This window comes from Natator depressus, chromosome 10 (genome assembly GCF_965152275.1).
Source record: "Natator depressus isolate rNatDep1 chromosome 10, rNatDep2.hap1, whole genome shotgun sequence".
Classification (NCBI taxonomy): domain Eukaryota; kingdom Metazoa; phylum Chordata; order Testudines; family Cheloniidae; genus Natator; species Natator depressus.
Window position 1 is genome coordinate 15,837,058 of NC_134243.1, and position 27,311 is coordinate 15,864,368.

Genomic DNA, 27,311 nt, shown 5'->3' on the forward strand with positions numbered 1-27,311 from the left:
ATTAAAAATATTAAAGGGTCTTAAAATTGCCTAAGCATCAGAATAAGACAATTATGTATTTCAGGTGTAAAAAAGCTTTTTTTTTTTAAAAAAAAACCCCAGTAATGTCAGCACATCCAGCTCAGTCAAGGTGATTTAGAGAACTAGAGAGTGGCTAAAATTGTCATAAAAAAAGACTTAAGAATGATTTTGGATTAATTAATGTCAGTGCAGTTAAATGCAAAGGTTCAGAAGCTAATTTAGTGCCTGGAAGAGTACACAATGAATATGTGTTTCCACACACACAAGAAATTTGTCCAGTAATACTGTACAAGACTAAAATCACATCAGCTATAAAGGGAATGATTCAACTGAAAGGAGCCCCACAAGCCAGTTTCCTAGCCACCAGTCCCTCTATCAAGAGAGGGGAAGAGAAGTAGCACCCTCTTTAGAATGCTGTGCTGGGGGCAAGTACCATGTACAGAGTGGACTAGGAAGTCTGGGCCCTTTGAGAATCCTTTCACATGCACAGCGAGTTGCCTGATATTCTAGTATAGGAGCAGCTGCTTCTGCGGCTCATGGTCACGTGTCCAGCTTAAGTCACTTCCCTCTTCTGTCAGCAGGATATATATTTGTTTCCAAGTATCTATTTTTCTCCCTCTAACCAGAAAAAGGAAATGATTCAAGCCACATTAATTGTAGCTTTTTTTAGTACGAGACATTTTGGTTCAGCTATTTGCCAACAGAAGCTGTTCTTAGAAAACACACACACATGCTGGCACAAAAGAATTATGTCCCATGCATTCCCTCCATCAATGCTCATGTTCAGCTTTAAATTCTTAACTGGAGAGGGAAGGGGTTCTCCTTGCACCAACAATTCCTTTATTTGGCCCATAATTAATCTTTATGCAAATCTTGAGAACAGTCCCCAAAATACTAATGTCTGAAGCTGTTACAAAGGATATTTGATTAGCATTCACCAGTCTTCAGCCACTTTACTTGCCACCTAGATGTTCACTGTACCACGTTAGACGGCATAGAATCTTGTGAGTTAAGAGAGCAAGTTGAGTACTTCCATACAAATGCACTGGTTGAATCCACACCAATGTTCTAAATCAAAACATTACTTCTTGAAATCCAGTTCTGGCACTTAGATTTGGCAGGATTTTATTTACACAAAGTCACCTCTGAACAGCTTTCCACAGACAAGCCCTCAGAAAAACAAAGTGTTTTGCAGGCCAGGGACTTTAATGACATTATTAGGATGGTTTCAATGACATTATTAGGATGGTTTCAGAGCCAGACTAGCCTCTGGAGACCTTGGAGTTTTTGGGCAGATGAACTTTACAAAAAATACTAACATAAGAAAAGTCATGCTCTTGGAGAGAGCAGTGAAGTGAGCAGTAGTTCCAAGTGAAAGAAAACAAGGAAGCAGACACTATAACAAGGCAAAACAGAAAGCACTAGCTTGATATACCAGTGGTTTCTTCCTGTTCTGATCTCTTATTTTTTCAGAAAACATATTTTCTATCTTCAAGAGTAAAGCAGATAACAGCACAATTGATAGTCTTCAGTTTTTCCTACTCATTATACGAATCAAGACTCCTTAGTATTTTGATAATGAATGTTTGAGTATTCAAATCCTTCTTTAGGCAGAGCCTCACTAATTTAGGAATAATACAATGTGCTAAGAGAGAATGTGACTTAACACTGGGAGTTGGAATAGCCCCCGACATCATACTAATATATTGGTCAACCTTCCCGGCAACAAGAAAATTGAAGGGATAAAAGAAAAAAAAAATCACCAGGTTTATTTTTGTTCACTGCATTGATGGCTCTACAGCTTACTAACTTAGCAAAAATATTTGTCTGCTCCAGTCTGTGTCTATTGATGAAACACAAGTCCTTCAAGAAACAGTTGGCTTTACATATTTACAGTCTAATTCACAGGAAAATTACTGACATGTTTCACCTCCCTATCCAATTAACCCTTGTGCTGTGGGCATTTCAACAGCAGCACCTTTCAGTTTAATGCATGCTCTTATCACTGGGACTTCGGTAGAATTGTTTGTTTAGTGGGCACATAAAGATGAAAGCTTGGTTTTTTTTTGGTTCATGTGTCACTGGAGCCACAGGTACAGCACCCAGAAATAAATGGTGATTTTATTGATTTATTGCATTTTTCTTAAATTCGTTTGCATCTCTAATTTCTTAAAGCTCTCATTCTTTTTTCATTGACTATTTCTTTTGCAGCTGATGCTTTACCACTATCCTTCAATTTGTCCTTTCCCACTGATTGACAGTGGATAAGAAATATTCATGGCATCACTGACATGCTCACATCTAATCGCTTTTCTTGCAAGATGATATTTTTAAAAGTAAAATAAATATAGCTGCTGATTCCAGATCTTTATTTTAATTTCAAGAAAAACACCTGTATTTATTTTTACATTTATGTTTCACCTTTAAGAGATTTATTTCCGTTGTGAGCTATTTCTCAAAGGTTGGCATGTATAGCACTTTTTCATGTAGAGGAGTCTGATTAACTAAATATCTTCTATATTATACAATTCAGTTATAACAGTTTTACTCCTTGGAGTAATTTAAAAAGGGAGTTACTATAAATTAAAGTCACTACTGGTGAAGGTAAAGTTATTGCATAGTAGTATTTGCAAGCAGATTTTTGTATATATTTAAAAAACATCATCAAAAGTTTTAGATTTTAAAAAACTGTAGATAATATTAATATTGAAAATAATTTGAGTAGTAATAGACTTATCTGGATGGTTTTTGTACTAAAATATTTCTCGTTCTTAAAGTCTTGTCTTAAGAAATCCTTTCAGTTGAGGTGAGCACTGCCACATACTGTTGAATGGATAAATGTATCAGCTCTTCAAGTCATCTTTCAAATTGTCTCAACTATGAATAGTGTGCCTCTTAAGCCATTTATGTCTTCAAACATCAACAGGAAGACGCTCTGCTTTTTTACTTAGGAACACAAAGAGGGTATTTGAGGATTTTGCAGTGTTCGTAACATCTGCAGATGAAGTAATGGAGACAACCAAACAGCAAGTCTTCTGGCCATAGGCCACATAGCAGGGGGTAGTGGGCGGGGGGGAGCACATAGGCCATGGCCCAACCACTTTTTGACCAGGCCAAACCTGACAGGTGCTGTAACCCCACACACCAGCTTGCAACTCCACTCACTCAAAATTGGAGGGAGTGCATATAAGGCTCATGGGAAGGAGGGCAGGCTGCTGGTGGGGGAGGCACTTGAGAGGGAAAGAGAGGGGTCAGGCATGGAGGGCAAATTTATGGGGGCCTCCACTTTAAATGGCCTTCTGCAGCCCTTGCTCCCGGCATTGTGTTCTCAGGGCTCCATTGCAAGAGGTGCCAAGCACCCCCAACTGATGCCAATGGAAATTGAAGGTGTTTAACACCTGAAACTATGGGGTCCTGAAGTAGCAAATTGGCAATGTCTCCAATAGCTCTCCCCCCAAGGCTACAATATTTTTGAGGTGGCCCCAACTGCTGAGCTTATTAGAATGTATTCTTAATAAACTGATACTGCCAAAGCACTTGTGCCCATACACTCTTCCGTTCACTTGGTTGTTACTAGCACAGAAGCAGAAGTAAAGAGTTGAACAACTGAGTGAATTTATGGACTATGGATATCGCTACATTATAGTTCCTATCAATATTAATACATCTATCTACAACCCACAGCCATTTTCACATCAGTTCATAAGATTTAAAAATTAATATAAACCAGCTGTTGTGGTTGGAGGCATTCTGCCTACAGGGGACAGAGAGGCTGGGGAAGCACATACAGTAGCTATCATTGTTACATCTTTTTCAAGGATGCCACAACCAGCTGTCACAGATTCACAGGTCCAGTGCTCTTGAAGAGCTCTGGAACAGCCCCTGCGAGTGTCTCAACCCTCGTATTTCCTGCCAGTGCCAGCCTCAGCCTCAGCCCCAACATCTAGCTGGCATGGACGGAGGTGAGCCCTTGCTCTGCCTTCAGTGTACCTCCCCTCTGTCAAGTCCTGCTGGCTGCTCTTTAATTCCCGCTGACCTTGCACTCAGGGATCATCAGGATTCCTGGCTGCCTCTGAGCTGGAGCAAGGTTCCTCTTATACAAGAGCAGCCAGAATCTGGCTCTGAAATTGAGCAGATTTTGGTCTTTAAATCAGTGTTTTAAAACAAAACAAACAAAATTTAAAAAAAAACCTAAAACCAAGTTTTAGAGTCTGTTCTAATCAGAAAAATGACTACCCTTTGCAGCTGGCTGCCTCATTAAACTCATTAAATGGATAAGCAAGCCACATCAACTTCAGAAGTGTCTGCAGACAAATCAGAGCAGCTTAGAGTTGCAGTGCTAGCATGCTACCAACTGCCAGAGGCTTCAGAATCCTGAACTCTGAGGTGTTTTTATATTTAATTAAAATAAACTGAACATAAAAAAAACCCACACAAGAAAGTTACTTTGGAATAACCAGTCTTTTTAGCACATGCACATTTCTGCTAGAGGCTATTTTGTTTAAAATAAGCCTTTCAACATTCTGACAGAAAATTTTCATACAAGTAACAAAACACATTTTAGAATGTGTGTTACAAGAATAAGATAACTGCACTTCTCTGCTGCGAAAAGTACTCCTCTCATTTGTATACCTCAATGAGCCTGAAGGATGTTGTGAAGCAATCTGAAACACTAACTGTCATTGTGTTGCTTTACAAAGTATATATTCTTATTTTGTAGAAGAATCTCATGGGGGGAGATAGTAAATTACTAACACCATAATGTACAAGCATACATTATGTACAAGTAGAGTCCCACTGGGGCTAAAGTTAGTGACATTACATGAGAAGCGCAGTGCTACAATAAATTTGATTTAAGAAACAAACAAAGAAGAAGAAAAATAAAAAAAGAATGAGCAACTCAACAAGGGGGGGAGGGAGCTGGAAAGCCATCAGGTACGTACCTCCTAATGCAGAATAAGCAGAGACAGCCAGTCACAGAACAGAAAGGTGATAGGTCATAGGCCATAAGGAAAACAAGAAGGCACATTTAAACCACTCATTAAAAATCACAGCCAAAACCAAACCAACAGAAACTCACAAATAATATGGAAAAATGGAGACACACAAAAACAACTATTTGAAAATAAATGCATTGCTTTTTGTGCAGAAAACTGAGCTGAAGTGATTGTACAGTTTTCTGGAATGGTTTCACATAGATTTGTTATTTTTCAGTCACTGGGATTTGTAAATAGTAAATGGAGCTTCCTTTCTGCTGCTGAGGTTTCAATTCTCAAGTACCAGAAATCAAACTCCACTTCAAAATTCAAGTGACAAGATTACGTCTCCTTTTTATACCTGTCAGAATTAGCAATTACACAAAACAGTGTAAAGGAGTTATTGATTTTTAGATCATATGTTTTTAAGCAGGAATTATTGCTAATTTAATCCTATTAGATTTACAACAAAGCAGTTAGCAAGGAAAGTGGCATACACATCACTCACACACAAAGCAAAGTATCAGAGAAATTGCTCTTCTACTAACCTAATTTCAGTAGCCAACCTTCTCTGTCTGGATTAAAAAATGTATGTGTTAGATCATTCCCGTCATCTTCTGGAATTTTAAATGGCTCATTTTTAATACTTTCATACAAATTCTGGAAGAAAACAAAAAAAAATTCAGCAACACGTACATAACCGATAACCAAGAGATTCCGTTCTCTCTTCTCAGACTACTTATATAAAAATGAACTAGGAACATCTCCCACAGAAACTGGAACCATTCCTCTTCTAAGCAGCATTCACCACAGTCTATAAATAAAGTTAAAAGCAGATATAGTTTCTTTGTAAATAAGTGTCCCCTTTTGAAGATTTCCTGTGTATTTCTCAGTAAAGAAATAGCTTTTCTTAAGAAGTTTGGCACTCATTTTTTCCAGAGCTTTCATATTTTCAACAGTTTTGTTCAATACAAGCTTCACTAAAAAAATTGTTTTTGAAAAATATTAGACATCACTAACTTGAAAATCACAATCAAATGTCTGACATCTTTGTATCATTACTTTTCTTCCACAGTAGGTCATGATGGCTGTCTTTGGAGCCTCAGTGATCTCTACTATTTTCCCCCCTTTATTCTCCCCACACTCAACCTGATGTTGAACAGAGCAGATTCCAGTCAAGACAGACTGGCTGCAGCGATATATCCAATCAACATTGCTCTAAAAGCCAAAGACGTTGCTTGTTGAGTGAAGCAAGGTGTTTCTTCCTCTCAATCCCTCAAGGGGCTGAGGTATGTTGCAAGCTCATGGTACTTGGTTGTCAAAGCTGCATCACACAAAATGATCTTGAGACACTAATTGACAGATTAGTCTGAGAATCCTTGCACTTGCTTCTAAGCCCCACTTCAAAAACCATGAGGTGCCACCTGGTCATCTTAATGCAACTTACCCGTAGCAGTTCTTCTGGAAGGTCCCCACCTTCATTAATGCCACGATTCATAGATATAAACCGCTCCACTGTTGGTTTATCTCTTACATTATGGTTGTGTAGACTAGTATTTAACATAATGATTGCAAATGATAGCACATAGCATGTATCTGAAATAACATTGAAAAGGAGTTATTGCTCTGTGTACTGTAGTATACAGTAGCCTGTAAAAGAAACCCCAGGCAGTTCTGAATAGCAAAGAAAGGGAATTATGCACGTCTCCTCCTCCCCACCAAAAAACAACAAAACCCTACATACAAATACAAGAGTAAGTCTTGAGTTCTTTGGTGTTAACAATGGACATATATGGGAGGTCTAAAAATAGAAAATGACCTAAGGATCCAGATCAGGGGAAAAACTTCTGAATGCTCCCTCAGAACACTGGACCTTTCAAATATGCCATCTATCAGCTGAGAGTTTGCATTTGCTTTTTGTGACACAAACCACGTAGGTTATTTGTGCACATTTTATCTTCAACGTTTTTGCTCCAAGTTACCCCCCTTGTTCCTTCAACACTGCGCTGTGTTTGTAAATCTGTTTTAAAGAGTGCAGGTTTAAATGTTAGGTTATTTTCCCCTCTTTTTTGCCAAGTGGCTCTCCTAACGTTAGTCCCTTGAGTTTTATTTTTAACGTGTTTTGCTTTTGCATTTTTGCTTCACACACAGATGATGAGGCATAACATTCTGGCATTTGCCGAAATTGGTCCCCACCCCAAAAAATCATGAAATCTCAGAAATATTGCTTATTTTGATACAGCAGCATTCTGCTGTAGCATCTTCTACCTTCCAGTTTGTCCCATTTTACTACAGACCTTTGGAGGCATTTGTATGTTATGTTGCACTTTATTAATAGTTTATTTAAACCATTGTTTTAACACAGCTAGGAAGAAAGATGTTTTTGATCCAATCTTGCACCTCTTACTTAAAAATAAGAAGTAGTGCAGGATTAGGCCCTTTGTTTTGCCCACACCTCAGAACATTCTTGTTTTTCATTTCACATACTGTCTTAGCCTGGACTTCCAAGTTTGCCGCTGTGATAAATGAAGTGTGTGTGGAGGAGTAGCTCCCTTTGATGGACACCCAGCCAGCCCTCTTGGTAGCTGTTCTCTACTAGCTGTTCTCTACTTGCTTTACCTGTAAAGGGTTAAAAAGTCGCCCAGGTAAAGAAAGTACAGAACAGCTACCAAGAGGGATTTTACAGCTAACTGGCTGGCTGGGTGTCCATCAAAGGGAGCTACCCCTCCCTTCCCCCCACACCCACTTCATTTATCACAGCCGCCTTCTCTTTGAATTCAAGACAGTTTAACACATGATCTGACAAATGATATAATAATGGTGATTCTGATAGAAAATGTATCATGACTAACCTGTAGACTGAAAGACTCCAGGGTTACAAAGGCAATAGCGTGAAGCAAAAGCTTCCATCATACGATCAATTTTCTGAGCCTCTCCTGGAAGTCTGAAACTCCATAGGAATTGCCTAGAAAAGGGAAGCATAAACCCTTCAGTAAAATAAGATCCATTCTAATATTTATACATTAGACATATACTGGCAATAATCAGCTTTTAAGCAGAAATTAGTCATTTGTAAATAAAATGAGAAGTTATTTTAAAACAAATCTCAAAATTCAACTCGTAAGGAATTAGAAAATATTTAACTCAGCACTCAGCCAACAGCACTGCATGTTCACAGGCAAGACAACGTATTCAGGCAAGACCACATAGTCTGGTACTAATTTTGCAATTCTCTCCTTTTCCATGTTGGCAGAAGCGGGAAATATGTAGGAGTCCATGCTCTCTAACAAGCTGTACCACAGTGCTTCTTCACTGCTAAAAGGAGTATATTCTTCTCAGGACTTTGTTGAAAGGAAAAGAGGGCTGTATTATACATAATAGCCCAGAACAAAAAAGGTGGACTAAAACCCAATATCTTCATTTGAATCAACCAGACATGATGAGTCAATGCAAGATGGATAAAGGGACAGACTATGCTATCATGGCCAGATCTTAAAAAAGGAAACGTGACCCCTCAATATCACTGCGATGGGATTTAAATTCAGATACAGGAAATAAGTGTTCCTATTACAAGTATGAAATAAAAAAGAGTAGGTTTTGCCTTCTTCTTGGATTGCTCTTTAAAAAAATAAATTGAGTTGACAGGGATATAAAAGCTGCAATAAAATGTTAAGCAAAATGACTGCAAGAACTGATCTAAAATTAAAAGTACTATAGATTACAAATGGTGATTAAAATAAGATCCAAAATAATAAAATTATGAACAGAACAGCAATATTGGCGTTAAGACAGAGTTAAGACAGGAAAATGATGTTCTCAAGTGCTGTACCACATAAAAAAATTTTCACACTTCCTGTTGGCATAGCAGTTTAGGAATTGTTAGTCGTGTTCTTAAGTCCAGCCATCAAAGCTACAACTGTAAGGCAAAGTTAGGGCAGACAGCACAGCCTCTTGTTTGTGGCTCTACTTCTTTGAAGCTGGCCAGTTGAAATGATTTTGTGTTCATAAAATAGGAAGTAAATATCCACATCCATAAGATAATGACGTCAAAAAAAGAAACTGACGATTAGGTACAAAAAAGTGCAGTCTAAAAAAAAACTTCCAGTGGCTGATATTTTTACAACACTTCTGTAGAGAGACTGAATATGCTTTCAGTAGGGGTGCCTTGTTGACATTTTAACATTAAGCTTCCGAATTCATGAAAGTGAAGACCAAGAGTATTTGCAAGCAAAACAGAGTATCTTAGGACATTTGTAATGGGTCACAGAACCTTTAATATCCAAGCTGCCAGTTCTGAACCACGCCAGATTAGCAGTGACTGAAAGAAGTTGCATCAGATTACTGTTTGGTAGCATAAATGAAGTTAATTTTAATGGTCTAAAGCTCATTCCTGGTGGACATGTGTGTCTCAGCACAAATGGGCCCCTTGCTGGCAGTCTCAGAGAGAATGCACAGTTGACTGGGCATGGAGAGTGAACTGACACTACCTATGCTGCACCTCTTCAGTGCATGAAATGAAAAATTTCGCCTCAGAACCAGCAATCCAACACTTGCCATGTGTTCTAAATAGAACTGGTCTGAGAAATTTGGATGGAGCCATATTTTGTTGAAATATGCAGTTTTGTCAAAATGCTTCAAGAAATCAAACCAATTTTGCACAAATTTTGTTTACAAAAAACAAAAACAGGAAAAAGTCCTGACAATGTCAAAGAGTCAAAATCAAAAACAAACATTTCCATTTGTCTAAATGAAACATTTTGAACAGTCTGAAAAAATTCTTTAAAAGGAATTTTCCTTTGGAGAATTTTGAAATTTTTGGTTTTCATTGCAATTTGGAATGAGGCTAAATTTCAAAATCTTTAAATCCTTCACATAGCTCTAGTACTAAATTCACTTACAGCATATTTTAGGTGCCAAAACCAAGCGAAAGCTTGCCAGACAGGTTAATATAAAATAAGAGAGAACATTTTAGGTAAAGGATGCATGAAATCAAGCAGTTTTCTAATTGTTGTACTATAATTGTTTTGTTATTGTTGGTTTGTTTGTGTTCGGTTTGAAAACTTTATGGAATTGGTACAACGTAACTGAAATTTTGCTGCAATAAATCAATGTTGGTCAATTTTAGTATCTTCCACAGTCTTTCAGTTTCACTTATAAAATTCAAGATTTGTGAAAACTCAAGCAAAAATACTACTGCATATATAGATAAGTCACTGTACTCCCCACTGTCCTATATCATAAAACAAATATTTTGCATTCCCTATATGGCATGTAAACTGAATTTTCATTCTCTGGGCAACTTCTGCTCTCAATTACTCGGGATTTACATTGCTGTCTCTCCACTGGAAATTAGACCAAGCAAAAGTGGGTCCCCTGAAAAATTATTTGACCAGTCCTAAGTACAAAGTCTGTCTCCTTCCCACAAGCCCCAAACTGCTCTGCCCGAACAGCTGGATATGGTAGGGGAAACCAGTATGAAATAACTGCAAATGGTGCACTTCTGGAGACAGTTAAAATCTCGTATTCATTTGCATCTTTTAAAAAAGCCATGCCCACATTCACATTGCTAGGCCATTTATTAACCAGGTGTTCCTCTCTACAGTACCTTCCCCTCTGCCACGTTTTATTGTGTGCGCTACACCCAGCTGTTTCCATCTTGTCTTTAGATTATAAATTCAGTAGGTGTGTTGTTTTTTTTAAACTATGTTTGTGCAGCTCCCAACACAGTGGGGTCCAATCCTGATTGAGGATTTTGGGAGATACTAGAATAAAATAATTAATAGCAGCAGCCTGCGGAAGAGTGGATTGAGGTTTGCTATTAAGAGGCAGAAGGAGATGGAAGTATCGTGTATTCCAGACAGAACCATGGAGCCAGAGGAAACATCCTGATTCCTCAGGCAGCTCAAGTTATCACCACTACAAGCCTTAGTCAGCATAAAGCTGCTCTTATGACACACCACATGAGAATGTAGCATGTGTAGGAAAGACCATATCAACATTTTAACCTGTCTGTTTTGGGGTGGGAGCCCCTTCTGGCTACAAAATTGACAGCACTCTCTAAACCCCAGCAATTCATTGGAATTAATCTGGATTTACATCAGGTTAACAACCAGATTCAAGTACTACATATTTTAACCTATCTGCTGCCAACCTGTGAAAAATTAGAAGTCTACTATTTATTTAACAAGAATAAACACGTTAAGAATTTAATTCTGAGATGATGGGAAGGAATCGATGGGGAAAAGTAGAAGAAATACTTTGCTTTGATAATATTTTCTTGACAATGGAATCTAACCGCCAATTCACAGTCAGGGACTTTTTTGCTTATCACAGAAAATTTGCACTTTTGCGCTATTTGGCAGGCACATCAAGCATCATTTCATGGAGGATAGGTCCATCAATGGCTGTTAGCTAGCATGGGCAGGGATGGTGTCCCTAACCTTTGTTTGCCAGAAGCTGGGAATGGCAAACACAGGATGGATCACTTGATGATTACCTGTTCTGTTCATTCCCTCTGGAGCACCTGACATTGGCCATTGTCAGAAGACAGGATACTGGGCTAGATGGACCTTTGGTCTGACCCAGCATGGCCATTCTTATGTTCATCTGAGACTAGTCTTGGGCCCTTTGCATTTGTGTGAAATCATTAATTTCACGTATTAAGAGTTCAAAGGCAATGTATATGCAAACAAAAGAGTGAAACATTAAGATTTGTTTACTAACAAGATACAGAGTAAATCATACGTTCAAGTAAAAGATCAGCTGCTTGAGTGAATCATCATCATCTATATACTTAGATTTAATTAAATATGAAGTTTGATAAAGGCAATTATAATGCACTCACCTTAAGGCTTGTACAAGATTGAGATCAGCAAACTCATGGAGTTCAACAAAAGCCTGAAGAACTTTAATATTAAATTCATCTCTGAGAAAAAAAACAAAATGACAATAGAGAATTACTACATCAAACCATAAACTTAAAGAACTGCTTCCTATTAATGCAAAAGATAGAAAGGAAGTAAGAACTGACCAGGCAAATAGATACTATCAATCAAATGAAGCCATCATTAATATTTCTAACACATATTTAGGTTTGGGATATTTTAAGTGGAAGATTCTTCTCCCAATTTTGCTAAGATGAAATTTAACCTAGTAGGACTAGAAAGTGCTACTGCTGCCACTGAAAACAGGAGCTGGCAAGAGCCTGTCACTCCACATTGATTTTAACTCTATCTAAATGATCTTCAGAATGACTCATTCTCTTTGCTCAACAGTTACTGTTGCACCCGTCTTGAAATGGGAACCTCAAGCAGTCTGGATAAATGAATGGAAAGACTAGAGAGTTTCACGGTAGCTTTTATACATTCAGCTATAATCCTTTGCCGAAATGCTATTCTGTAACTTCTTACACCAATATTCCCAGAGAAAAAACGGTTACTAACACAAGCAACACAGGCTTCCTCCTTTCCCTGGGGGTGCTCAACCCCTGCTCAGCCCCACACCCCATCCCTGTTCCACCCCAGGCCAGGCCTCCACTCCACCCCTTCCCCCAAGCCCCACCCCACCTCTTCCCACCCAGTTCTGCCCCCTCCCCCAAGCACGCCCAGTCCCTACTCCTCCCCCCTCCTGCCCCCACAGTGCCTCCTGCATGCTGCAGAACAGGTGACTGCGGCGGGCAGGAGGTGCTGGGAGGGAGGGGGGGAGCTGGCTGCCAGTGGGTGCTAAGCACCGAGCACCCACGGATTCGGCTCCTATGGTTACTCACCTTCCATCACTCTCGTTCTTAGAGATGCGTTGCTCATGTCCATTCCATGCTAGGCGTGGGCGTGCCGCATGCACCATTGCCAGAGATTTTCCCCTTTGTGGTATCCATTGGGCCGGCTCCAAGACCCTCTGGAGCCACATCCTTATGCGCCGGTATAAGGTGCTCCACTGGCCCCACACCATCTCAGTTCCTACTTGTCATTAACTCTGACAGAGGGGTAGGAGGGTGGGTCATGGAATGAACACGAGCAACACATCTCAGTTACAGAAGGTTAGTAACCGTTTTTTCTTCTTCGAGTGCTTACTCATGTCCATTCCATGCTAGGTGACTCACAATCAGTACCCCAGGAGGTGGGCTTGGAGTTTACGGACATGCTGATTTTTACACTGCTCTTCTGAAACTGGCGTTGTCTCGGGCCTGCTGGATGATGGCGTAGTAGGACGCAAAGGTATGCACTGACCAGGTCGTGGCTCTGCAGATGTCCTGGATTGAGACCTGCATGAGGAATGCTGCTGACGAAACTTGGGCTCTTGTGGAATGAATGGTTACGATGGCTGGAGGCGGGACATTCACCTGCTTGCAGCAAGCCTGAATACAGGCTGTTATCTATGATGAGATCCTTTGGATTGACACAGATAGCCCTCTCATCTTTTCTGCAGTTGCTACAAAGAGTTGCATGAATTTGCGGAAGAGTTTAGTTCAGTCAATATAAAAGGCAAGGGCCTGCCTAATGTCCAACGAATGAAGCAGTGATTCCTCAGAGTTCTTGTGAGGTTTCGAGAAGAAGACAGGAATATGATCTGGTTGTTATGGAATTGTGAGGCCATCTTTGGCAGGAAGGCTGGATGGGGCACAGTTGGAGCTTGTCCTTGAAGAACACCGTGTAAGACGGCTCTGAAATAAAGGCTTTGATCTCAGAGAGGTGATCAGCACCAGGAAGGGAACCTTCCAGGAGAGAAGTAGTAGGGCTACTAACGGCTAGATGGGGGAGGCCCCATAGAATCATAGAATATCAGGGTTGGAAGGGACCTCAGGAGATCATCTAGTCCAACCCCCTGCTCAAAGCAGGACCAGTCCCCAATTTTTTCCCCAGATCCCTAAACGGCCCGCTCAAAGATTGAACTCACAACCCTGGGTTTAGCAGGCTCAAACCACTGAGCTATCCCTCTCTCTAATGAGCTTTGACAGGACCAGGTTTAAGTGCCATGGGGAGGGTTGGTTTGCAAACTCGAGGATACAGCCTTTCCAACCCCTTTAGAAACCAGACCGTTATTTCATGTACCTTAACAGACGAGAGGGCCAGGCCCTGCTGTTTTAAGTGGAGCAAATAGTCCAAGACAGACTGAAGGGAAGATCGAGATGGAGAGAGATCACATTCGGAAGCCCAAAAAGCAAAACATTTCCAGTTGGCCAAGTAGGTAGCCTTGGCAGAAAGCTTTCTACAACCTAGCAAGACCTGCCAAACCTGTTCCAAGCAGGGCTGTTCTTCAGGGTTCAGCCATCCAGCAGTTAGGTGCAGGGAGGCGAGGTTCAGATGAAGTAACCAGCTGTGGTCTTGTGAAATCAGATGCGGAAGGAGTGGGAGAGAGAGTGGAGCTGCCACAAGAGGTCCAAGTGCATTCCGAACCAATGCTGGCACAGCCATGCTTGTGCTATCTGGGTAACTCTTGCCTTATCCAGTTTGATTTTTAGAAGAACCTTGTGAACCAAGGAAATCAGGGAAAAGGTGTACAGTAGGTGACCTGCTCACAAGAGCAGGGAGGTGTCGGAGAGGGAGCCTAAGCTGTGCCCACGCAGCAAGCAAGACTGCTGACATTTTCGTTCTGCCTGGTGAAGAGGAGGTCCACCTGGGGAGGCCCCCTACTTTTGGAAGATGAATCTGGGTGAAGGGACCACTCATGGTGAGAGGAGAAGGATCAGCTAAAGTGATCCACCAATACATTCCGGCCTCCCAGGAGATGCGATGCCTCGAGATGGAGTGTCTTGTACTGAAGTCCCATAGGTGGACAGCCTCCTGACACAGGGCTGAGGATGGAGCCCCTCCTTGCTTACTGCTATAGAACATGGCCACTGTATTGTCTGCCAGGACTTGTACCACTGTGCCTGAGATCTGGGGAAGGAACAGTTGGCATGCTAAGCAAACCACCCTGAGCTCCCTGATGTTTATATGCAGGGAGAGTTCTTCCTGGGACCAAAACCTCTGAGGTTGTTGAGGTGGGCTCCCCAGCCTATGTCTGCATCTGAGACTAAGGATACTGAAGGTTGTGGGGTAAAAAAGGGCACCCCTATCATTGTCGACTTTGAGTCTTTCCACCAGTGCAGGGAGGGACTCTTGGGGCAGGGAATCTTTGCATTTATTCAGGGAGTCCCATAGATAAAATCCTATCTCCCCAGCAACGCTTGCTGGTTGGAGATATGCAACTGGAGGCTACCAGTGGAATAAACCTTTCTTCTGAAAAAGTCCAGTCTCCTGGCATCTTTCTGTTTTGAGGTAGCACTTGACTGGCCCTGCCTGTCCCTTTCACTCACTGCAGACATCACCAGGGACCCTGGGGGATGCGAGTACAGGTATTCAAACCCACTTGCTGGCACTTAGTACTTCTTCTGTGCCCTTTTTGAAGTGGGGGGACAGAAAAGAAGGAGTTTGCCACCGGGCCTTGACTGGTCCCATAGCTGCCTCATTGGTGTGCAGGGCCACCTTGGATGGAGCTGCTGCAGCCAGGATATCAATAAGGCTGTGCAATGTCTCTTTGAGCTCCTCAATTTCCAGGCCAACGTTCGTAGCAACCTGCTTTAGAATGTCCTGGTAGGCCCTGAAATCATCCTGTGGAAGCAGGCTACTGGGACCCATGCCAGCCTGGTCTGGGCAAGAGGAGGAGGGGGCTTGCACTGGTGGAAGGGCTCCTTCCTCTTCGTCTGCCTGGACTATGTCCACCGGAGGCAAGAGGGTCAGCATGGGAGTCGAGCAGGAAGGAGCGGTAGCCCATCCTTCAGAGTAGGAGCAGGGGTAGGAAAGATCCGGTACCGGGGGGCAGGAGGAGGTAGGAGAAGGGGAAGAACCCCCAGGGGTCCATTAAGGCCACTGCTTCGGCCAGTAACTCACTGACCAGATGCCTGCCGGAGGACTGGTACTGAAGCTTCATGGAGCACAGGCTGGATATTGATGGTGGGCTTTTGGCAGTACATAAGATTGCCCTTCAGACTCCAAAGAGGATTCTTCTCTCGGTGACCACAGTGGAGCAGTACCCACTTCCGCCTCCATAGGGTGACAGGGTTCCAGGGTCTGGTGGTGTCCTGGAGATTGGGACCCTGGGATCAGGTGGGGCTTTCCCCTCAATGGTGCCCAGGGAGTTGACGGTGCCGACATGGATCCAGGGGCAGAAGAGTGGCCAGGCCTGGGTCTCACTCAACTGCCTTCTCTTTGCTTCTCTCTCTTGTGCACCAGTGAGCACCCTCTCTCGGTTCACTGCTTCTTATGCTTCTTCCTTGGCACCGGAGATGAAGAACAGCACCTGGAAGAGCTCATTGCCAGGGGAGTACTTCGCACCGACGTCGAGGTACTCAGCACTGAATCGGAACAGCTGAGCTCTGAGACAGGTCTGAGAGCGGCTTCCATGTGGATAGCCTTCAGTCTGATGTGCCCGTCTTTTTTGGTGCGGGGTCTGAAGTCCCAACAAACCTGGCTCTTGTCCTTCACATGAGTTTCGCTCAGGCACTTTAAGCACCTGGAGTATAGGCTTGCCACAGGAGGCGCAAGGCTTGAAGCCTGGGGACCGGGGCATGCCTGGCCACTGGGGTAAAGAAGTCCCTCATGATAGGAACTAACTAACTATACATATGCACATACTAAAACTACTTAAAATAGAGACACTACACTATGATAATTATGAACATAGAAAAAATTCAAAAACCACTAAGAAGAAGCCTTGCCAAAGCAAGAAGGGTCGTTCCAGCAACCATCATGGGCAGTAAGCGTCATGGGCCAGTAGCGCCCCTTATGCCTGCGCATAAGCACAGGGCTCCTGAGGGCACCAGCGCCGATCCAACGGATACCACTAAGGGAAAAATCTCTGGCAACAGTGCAAGCGGTGCACCCACACCTGGCGTGGAATGGACATGAGCAAGCACTCAAAGAACAACAACAACAAATGATTCTGCTTTCTTTAGCAATAGCACGCTAGAGGGGGAAAGAGTCATGTTCCCCCCCGATCCCCTTCTCCTCCAGGACAGAACCATCACTATCAAACTGTTAAATCAACAGCTATCAATAAGGCCTGCTCCCTAAATACAGACCTAAAAAGGAATAATAAAATACCACTTAACGCGTATAGTATCCTTAGTCCATTCTGAGAAATCACTACACTGAATGCTTATGTTCCAAGGTCACTCTAAAAACGTAATAGGTATTGATTTTCATTTCCCTTTGTATGTCCCTTAAACTTCTAAACAAAACCAAAGTTTAAGTAGGCAATATGGTAGGCAATTTTTGAAATGCAAACAGAAATTTAATATAACAAGAACAACCTGGGTCCACATGCAATTTAATTTCAACACCAAACCTGACAGTAGTGCAGTCTATAATCTAGGACTTTGGGGGTGGAGGGAGAAGGAAAAATCAAGCTGTGGTGTTGTTTACCTCCTACCTCACCAGTAATAGTAACTGACAACAGTTTTAGCATGGTTCAAGGGACAGAATAGAATAGAATTCATTTCACTTTCGCATAGCTGAACTGACAACATAGCTAAGAGAAGTAAAAACTTGATTACATTAGTAAAGTTAGACGTACACAGCATGCAGAAATGTTGCATAAAAATTAGCTTTTTTTTAATATCCACATTTCTGACTTCACGCTGGATATTTTCCATGGTTTTCTGGCCAAATATTAGCCACATATCATTGCAGTCATATTTTCAGTTCTTCTAATGTTTTAATTGCCACTCTATAGATTGACACAAATTTCTGAGTTGTAATTTGACATTTAATGTTGGTAATTATATTAGTCTGCAGTTAACTGTTCAGAATTCAAGAAGATGGAAACTGAATTGTGTAGACACAGTATACTCAAAAAACTGAAACCAATGAAATTTTAGGCATTAGTTAGGGAGAGACAAACACCGCAGCTTGATTTTTTCAGATCCTAGATGAAGACTGCAGTGTTGGCAGGTTTGGGATGGGAAGAGGTGGTAAATAATCTTTTGAATTGTAAATTGAGCTAGTTTGCTATGATCCTGCAAAGACCAATTCATGCAAATAATCACAGTGACTTCAGTGGCACTATTGGTGTGAACAAGGACTAGTTGCATGACTAAGGGTTTGAGGATCAGGCCCTGAGAGGAAAAAAGATTATTTCAAGATCAGATGCCAGAGTGTCATACATTTCTCTTAAAAGAGAAGAAACATGGACTACTTTACACAAACTCTATTATAATAATGGAGATTAAGTTAATAATGCACAGTGGAGGTATAGCTATCTCTAAAATCTTCATTTTCATTACTTGTAGTTGAAATATTCAAAATGATGTTTGGAATGTTTCTCAGAGGTCAAGTTCTCATGTTTATGCAAAAAAGTTGAAATTCCTACATACTGTGCACCATGTTACAGTATAAACTTTCATTATACCTACTTAACTCTAAGGGCCTACAGCTAACTGCAAGCTAAGTCCTCAATCCTGTAAATAGATTCCATGTCGGTTTAAGGGAGTTATGGTAGAGAAGATCAGTTTACAAGAGTAGGGCCCAAGTGACTAGGCTATTAAATCTCTAAATAACTGGCACCTGATTTTGATAAAAAAGAAAATATAGGCAAGAGTTATGTCTGTAGTCTTTTCAATGACAAAAGAGATTAGTTTACAGGTTTTACCAGTGATACAATTTTGCAGCTGAATATTTTTTTTAAACAAATAATTTCTGCACTGCATTACAACTGGAGTAATCTGCATATTTATTGTGCTGTACATGATAAAAGCTAAGATGCATTCTCCCCTTTAGGTGCCTACTTAATACCCATTAACGTTAACAGGATGTGTATGTGCAGGGAAGAAGACAACACTAAATAAAAACAGCTGACTATCATTAGGCTAGGCACCAACCTTTTGAATGATGAGCAATTTTCTCATCATCTAGTTATTAACTTCATGAAGCATTCTTTGCTGGACAGACCATTAAGAACTACTACAAGATTGTTGAAATATGATTCTGAAACCTTTCAGAAGTTTATGACATTAAATCTTGCAACAATAACTAAATCTAGAAAAACTGTAGTTTATTTTTCAGAGTAATGAATTGTGATCAGTTAAGCAATGTGTGATATTTTCATAATTCATCCATTTTTAAAAAAGCTTCTTATAGCACAGTGCTTTTACTTCCCAATATAACTACTTTTATATTCCTCAGGGTAGAATGTAACTCATGCAGCCAGTGAAGGTGAGACACACACTGATAAAAAGTGTAACTCCTCTCCACTAGAGCAGGATTAATTGCTCTGTTAAACAATAATAGAATACCATTTAAATATTTTTGGATGTTTTCTTCATTTTAAAATATATTGATTGCAATTACAACACAGAATACAAAATACAGGGCTCACTTTATATTTATTTTTTATTACAAATATTTGAACCGTAGAGAACAAAATAATAGTATTTTTCAACTCACCTGATACAAGTACTGTAGTGCAATCTCTTTAGCATGAAAGTTGAACTTACAAATGTAGAATTATGTACAAAAAAAACCGCATTCAAACATAAAATAATGTAAAACTTTAAAGCCTGCAAGTCCACGCAGTCCTACTTCTTGTTCAGCCAATCACTAAGACTAACAAGCTTGTTTACATTTACGGGAGATACTGCTGCCTGCTTCTTATTTACAATGTCACCTGAAAGTGAGAACAGGCGTTTGCATGGCACTTTTGTAGCCTGTGTTGCAAGGTATTTACGTGCCAACTATGCTAAACATTTGTATGCCGTTTCATGCTTTGGCCACTATTCCAGAGGACATGCTTCCATGCCGATGATGCTCGTTAAAAAAATAATTCATTAATTACATTTGTGACTGATCTCCTTTTACATTTTTAATGTAACTGCACTCAAAAACAAAACAAAAATCTACATTTGTAAGTTACACTTTCACGATAAAGAGATTGCACTACAGTACTTGTATGAGGTGAACTGAAAAACATTATTTCTTTTATCATTTTTACAATGAAAATATTTGTAATAAAAAATAATATAAAGTGAGCACTGTACACTTTGTATTCAGTGTTGCAACAGAAATGAATATATCTGAAAATGTAGAAAAACATCCAAAAATATTTAATAAATTTCAATTGGTATTCTATTGTTTAAGAATGTGATTAATCGTGATTAATTTTTTAAGTTCGTGTGAGTTAACTGCGAATAATCAACAACCCTACTCTCCACACATTTAAACACACTATATAACGAAAGAAGAGATCAATTTGTTTCAGTTTACCTCTCACCAAGGTAATCTCCAATTACAGTTTTATTTAGTCCTTCCCCTTTATAGAGGAACTGTGCAATGTCTTCTGGAGTGTTCTGCAGCAGGTCATTTTCTATAAGAAACTGGATCCCCTAGGAAAAGAAATTTAAGAGTAAGAAGAATTCTTTTCTTTCACAAACATTTATTTGAATACTGTCCAGGATATTTTGGGATGAATACACAGAGATATATACATAACCATACCATTTTCCACAATAAAAAAAAAAAATCTGTAGACTAAATTAGAGAAATCATTTATCTTTCAGGTAACGAAACTAGACGTCTGTTCAGTCAGGTAGGCAATTTCTAGAATTAATTTACAGATCAGAAAAAGGAATTCCTAAGGTTGGAAACAGCAGGGGGCAATTTAAATTCCTCAAATATAGAAAGATATTTAATTGAGTAACTATTCCATATTGGACTTGGGAAGCAAACTGAAAGGGGAGTTAGCATTTAACAAAATTCAAGTCAGTCCATGTTACTGCATTAATATCGGGCAGAGAGCATCATCTGTGAGATCACATAAAGAGACACAGGGACAACACAATTTACTTACCATCATACTACAAGATAAACCATCTGTTATAATTTGCAATACCATGACTGAATGCATCAAGTCACTACTTGCAGTAGAAATTATGATTTGAGATAATTAATCCCATTTTGAGAATTTTTGGAAAATCTTGGCATTAGGATGGTAATTAATTTCTGTCACTGCTTGAACTAAACTATTCAAAGAGAGGATCCCATCATGGTGCTTGATCCAAAGCCCAATGAAGTCAATGAGAGTCTTTCCATTTCATTCAATGAGCTTTCAATCAAGCTCATTCAGAGATGGTCTGAGGAAACAAGAGAGAGTAACCCTACAGAGAGCCAAGAGACAGGAAGGTTTTGGCTTGTCTATCCTCAGAGGCCTTTTTAGCCTTTGTACTTCCTAAATAGTCTCATGAGATACAGACTCCTTAATATACAGTTTCTAGGGAAATCCAGAAGGCTTTCTGCAAAGAAAAGAGGAAAGGACATTTTCAAAAACTGTATTAACATTATAGAAGTCTTAAGGAATAAAAGAGGTGCTGTGTTAGCTCTTAAAAGAATACTCAAGTCCCAGACAGATATTTCTAAAAGACAATATTTCTCTAACAAAGGTCTTAATTTTTTCATTGCTTTCACAAAATTGATAACAAACATTGGGTGAAAGTAGCAATGGCAACTCCATGCAACTTTGAGGTCCTGAATTCTATCCATATGTGGAAGAGTTCACTAAATTATTAAAATCTTTGCCACTGAAACATGTCCTGAGATTCCATTTGTTATTTTTAGAGATAAAAGCAAAAAACTTTCCCATTTCTGTAAATGGATATTGTTTATTGTTGATCTCCTCCAGACTTGGAGGACATCCATCATCCTTAAAAAGGTGGGGAGGGGGAGGAAGAAAAAAAAAAGAAAAACCACTGTACTACTTCTAATTTTACCTTCCACTGTCCAAGCCATTAGTGGAAACATAAAAATATTCTTATGGTTGGTTGATTTAGTTTGTTTTTGCAACAGTACCCTACCCTACCTCGTAAGGAGGATTAGTTTGCTGACTGCAATCTACTTTAGGAGGGTAAACCTATTGCCATTCAGTCTTGAAGCTTTTTTCGCCATTGGAAAAAACTACTTTCAGTGTCAGAATAAAAACTGATATTAATGACTCTCTTTTCAAATCACAGAGAAAGACACATGATTTCATTGCAAAGAAAATATTTCAGTTTTATCTTCTTGTAGCAGTAGCTGTGCCTTCCTCAGACATAATGATCCCCCTGAACTTTGCTTGATAGTTGGATGTGTTGACTACTTACCTAGAGAAAAAGATGCTCCAAAGAGGAGTAAGAGTAGGCAAATAAAATGAACTTTTTGCTTCCAAGAATAAATTAGTACATGTCTGAACTATGACAATTACGAGATTATTCCAAATTAAGGAACAAATAAGTTTAATCAGGATACATACATTTTCAGCTTTAAAAAACACAAACCACCACTGAAAGATATAAATCTGTCAAGCACAGAAAATCCTGCAGGAGTTCTAAAGAATGCACTCCAGAGGTGTCATAACTGTGGAGCTGTTAAAACTATGTTGATTTTTTTCCACTTAAATCATGATTAAAATCACTACCATACATTTGAAAGACAAAACTACACTATTTAAGTAACACCATAACTCTTCAGAGGATGACTGAATTTTCTATTCTTCTTTGGTCAAGCCTTAGTTTGGCAAAGGAAAGATTTTAAAATGAGCCCTTTTTGGGGGAAAAAAAAAAGATTTTTAATCTCTTATAGCTAAAGAACCAAAGTCCCTACAAACCCCACTGTTTCTCTCTCTCTCTCACACACACACACACACACACACCCCTCCGGCATAGGATCATTTTCCGAGTTTGAACAGAAACACATGAAATAGAGTTATTCCCCATATTTGTCACTAATTCAGTTCTACAAAAGGAAGAGAAAGAACTGCCCAGATTCCCTATTTCTATTCTCAAACATTATTTTCCTATTTCTCTAGTCCTTGTGCCCGGTTCTCACCTACGTATTTTACTCTATGTATCTCTGGTCCCCCATCTTTCCATGAGTCACACTCTAATTTGTTAAACCTAGTAGGATTATGCTGATTTCAAAGAATGAGCTTTCTTCGATATGACGGCACAGGACATCCTTTCACACAAGCGTCAGAAACAACAGCTCTGTCAGTAATGAAGCTGCAAATTCCCTTTCTTCGGCATCTTTAGCGTCTCATTCTCTTTTATGCATCTATGACTGGGTTCAATTCTGGTCGCCTTATGTATATAGAATATAGCAGAAAGACAATTCTATGAAAAACGATGGAAATTATTAGAGGCCATGAGAAAGCTTTTGTGTGAAGAGAAGTTGAAAAAGTTGTGAAATGTTTACTTTAAAAAGGACATGATAAAGGTATAAAATTAAAGAACAGAACAGAGAAGGTAGACCAAGAAGTTCAGTTGAATTGGAAGGATACAAATGTAACTACCTTGTTAAACTCATTGCCACACAATATCACAGAGGACAGCAAAATTCAACAGAAGACTGGACATCTCTATGGTCAGTAAGGACATCCAGAATTCCATTAGTAAGGTTTTTCAAAAACAAGTTTAGCTAAACCCTGGTTTATAAGACAACCTCTAGTTGCAGGAGTTAGGAAGTAGCTTTCTCTATGAGTAGCTTAATCCTTTACTGTCTACTACAGGGCTTCTTATACCGCTCTCTAAAGCATCTAGTACTAGCCATTGTTGGAAATACAATAGTGGACTAGATGGACCACCAGTTTAATCTGCTCTGGCACTTTCTATGTTTCCATTATAGACTACAGAATATGTATTCCCATGGGGGACATATATTACCATAGAGGTTGGAATTAAGGTTTTGCATTCAGGTGGGATTGTGAGGAATTCGATGTCTGCATTTCAGAGTAGCAGCCGTGTTAGTCTGTATCTGCAAAATGAACAGGAGTACTTGTGGCACCTTAGAGACTGAAACCAAATTTATTTGAGCATAAGCTTTTGTGGGCTACAGCCCACTTCATCAGATGCATAGAATGGAACATATAGTAAGAAGATATATATAAACATACAAAGAACATGAAAAGGTGGAAGTTGCTATACCATCTCTAAGAGGCTAATTAATTAAGATAAGCTATTATCAGCAGGAGAAAAAACACTTTTGTAGTGATAATCAAGATGGCCCATTTCAGACAGTTGACAAGAAGGTGTGAGGATACTTAACATGGGGAAATAGATTCAATTTGTGTAATGACCCAGCCACTCCCAGTCTTTATTCAAGCCCAAGTTAATGGTATCTAGTTTGCAAATTAATTCTAGTTCAGCAGTTTCTCGTTGGAGTCTGTTCTTGAAGCTTTTCTGTTGCAAAATTGCCACCCTTAAATCTTTTACTGAGTGACCAGAGAGGTTGAAGTGTTCTCCTACCAGTTTTTGAATGTTATGATTCCTGATGTCAGATTTGTGTCCATTTATTCTTTTGCGTAGAGACTGTCCGGTTTGGCCAATGTACATGGCAGAGGGGCATGCTGGCACATGATGGCATATATCACATTGGTGGATGTGCAGGTGAACAAGCCCCTGATAGTGTGGCTGATGTTATTAGGCCCTGTGATGGTGTCCCCTGAATAGATATGTGGGCACAGTTGGCAACGGGCTTTGTTGCAAGGACAGGTTCCTGGGTTAGTGGTTCTGTTGTGTGGTTGCTGGTGAGTATTTTCTTCAGGTTGGGGGGCTGTCTGTAAGCGAGGAGTGGTCTGTCTCCCAAGATCTGTCAGAGTGAGGGATCGTCTTTCAGGATAGGTTGTAGATCTCTGATGATGCGCTGGAGAGGTTTTAGTTGGGGGCTGAAGGGGACTGCTGGTGGCATTCTGTTATTTTCTTTGTTGGGCCTGTCCTGTAGTAGGTGACTTCTGGGTACTCTTCTGGCTCTGCCAATCTGTTTTTTCACTTCAGCAGGTGGGTATTTTAGTTTTATGAATGCGTGATAGAGATCTTGTAGGTATTTGTCTCTGTCTGAGGGATTGGAGCAAATGCGGTTGTATCTTAGAGCTTGGCTGTAGACAATGGATCGTGTGGTGTGTCCAGGATGAAAGCTGGAGGCATGTAGGTAAATCTAGCGGTCAGTAGGTTTCCGGTATAGGGTGGTGTTTATGTGACCATCAACTTATTAACACAGTAGTGTCCAGGAAATGGACCGCTTGTGTGGATTGGTCCAGGCTGAGGTTGATGGTGGGATGGAAATTGTTGAAATCATGGTGGAATTCCTCAAGGGCTTCTTTTCCATGGGTCCAGATGATGAAGATGTCATCAATGTAGCGCAAACAGAGTAGGGGCGTTAGGGGACGAGAGCTAAGAAAGTGTTGTTCTAAGTCAGCCATAAAAATGTTGGCATACTGTGGGGCCATGCGGGTACCCATAGCAGTGCCGCTGACTTGAAGGTATACATTGTCCCCAAATGTGAAATAGTTGTGGGTGAGGACAAAGTCAAAGTTCAGCCACCAGGTTTGCCATGACATTATCGGAGATACTGTTCCTGATAGCTTGTAGTCCATCTTTGTGTGGAATGTTGGTGTAGAAGGCTTCTACATCCATAGTGGCCAGGATGGTGTTTTCTGGAAGATCACCGATGGATTGGACTTTCCTCAGGAAGCCAGTGGTATCTCGAAGATAGCTGGGAGTGCTGGTAGCGTAGGGCCTGAGGAGAGAGTCCACATAGCCAGACAATCCGGCTGTTAGGGTGCCAATACCTGAGATGATGGGGGCATCCAGGATTTCCAGATTTATGGATCTTGGGTAGCAAACAGAATACCCCGGTCGGAGTTCTAGCCATGTGTCTGTACAGATCTGTTCCTGTGCTTTTTCAGGGAGTTTCTTGAGCAGATGGTGTAGTTTCTTTTGGTAATCCTCAGTGGGATCAGAGGATAAAGGCCTGCAGAATGTGGAGTTAGGTGTCTGCATTGTGGATGGAATGGAATCGCATTTTCTTGTGCAGCACAGGAGAACGTAAGGATGGCCGGGTATTGGAAAGGTGGTATAGTATAAGCGCTGAGATTACTGTGAATATCAGTTTAACATATTATTTTCTTGGTTTTTAAATGATTGCATTATTTAAAAATGCACTGGCAAAACTAACTGCAAAGTTAAGGACACTTATGTATGCTAGATTCAAAACTTCACTTCTTACAGAAGCTAGAATAGGCGAAAACTTCCTTTTAGCAGAAAAATTATGCAGAAAGGCCATCAATTCAGCATGTAGACCTTCTAGATCTGATAAAGTAGTCTGTTATAAATAACATTATTTCAATGTATGTATAGTACCTTACAGAAGGCTGAATGCAGTTGTGTGCTGTCTCGTTTTTTCGTTACAAGTAAGTAACAAGTACAGTTGATTCATCATCAGACAATTTTGAACACATACTGACAATGGCTGGGGAGGAGGTTAGTTATAATCTTCAAAACAGGTCTTAATGTATCTATTTTAACTGACATAGAAGGACATCTCATTGACCCTTCCCTTGTCTTCATGAAGCTTATCAGGTTTCTTAGATCTAATAATACCTCTTTTCTGCAAATCCAAATCCTCCAAAGAAAAGAAATTACCATCCACAGAAACAGTCATCTTAAATACCCTGAAAACCAGGACTCAATTTCATTGTCCTTTGTAGCAGAAAAGAGGTATAAACAATTAAGAGGCAAACAGACAGGAAGAGGAGATTTGTCTGGATCAACAACAGTGTCTGGAAGAAGTCAGTCAAAGAGACCACTTAAATACCCCTGACTCCCACTCTAGACTTTGTCTGTCTCTCTACTGCTTTAGCCTCTGTTGACTAATTTAAGACAGGAGACAGCTGTATTAGTTTACCTTCTCCACATAAAACATGATTACAAAAAAGTATTTATACATTCACTACAAATATTAAAACACATATTTTTCTTAGTCAACTATTAATGACTTCAATTAAATCAGCTTTGAATTTCAGTTTATATTTTAGAGTTAATCAAAGTTTTATACCTCCCAAAAACTGTCTTTCCAGATCCACCAAAGACAATGTGTATCAAGCCCCAGCTATGATTTCATACTTCATATTCACATACTATGGTGTTTTTCACACATAAAACCCAAGTGTTTTATAAACTTTACAGATATAGAGTCCTGTTCACATGAGATCAAAGCTAAACTGGTTTTGAAAACATATATACAATAACACCATATAACTGCATCAAATGAAACAGTTTTCAAATCCAGTTCAGTGTATCCATGGAACAAATCAGCAAACAGAGTCAAATATAATAAACTCTTACCCACAAAAGGTTCAGTTAGGATGGGTAACACAGATTAGCCAGATTTGAAAATTGCATAGCAGTAATTTAAACTAGGAGTTCGCAGACACTTTGAATAGAGTGGACCCCATCCAATAAAAAGATCATTTGGAGAAGTCACTTCCCCTTCCATTTGTGCTCACACAACTATCCCACTCATTTCACATTCTTGATCA

At 40.1% G+C, this 27,311-nt stretch overlaps 1 protein-coding gene across 1 annotated transcript in view; it reads right to left on the minus strand.

The window, feature by feature from the left end:
* Positions 1 to 27,311, minus strand: part of CYTH3 (cytohesin 3) — an 80,743-nt gene that overhangs the window by 7,240 nt on the left and 46,192 nt on the right. The window contains exons 5-9 of the mRNA XM_074965298.1: positions 20,234 to 20,352; positions 11,842 to 11,922; positions 7,850 to 7,962; positions 6,445 to 6,593; positions 5,546 to 5,657 (exon numbers count right to left, since the gene is read on the minus strand). Of these exons, the coding sequence (XP_074821399.1) occupies positions 5,546 to 5,657; positions 6,445 to 6,593; positions 7,850 to 7,962; positions 11,842 to 11,922; positions 20,234 to 20,352 (574 nt within the window). The remainder of the gene's footprint in view (positions 1 to 5,545; positions 5,658 to 6,444; positions 6,594 to 7,849; positions 7,963 to 11,841; positions 11,923 to 20,233; positions 20,353 to 27,311) is intronic.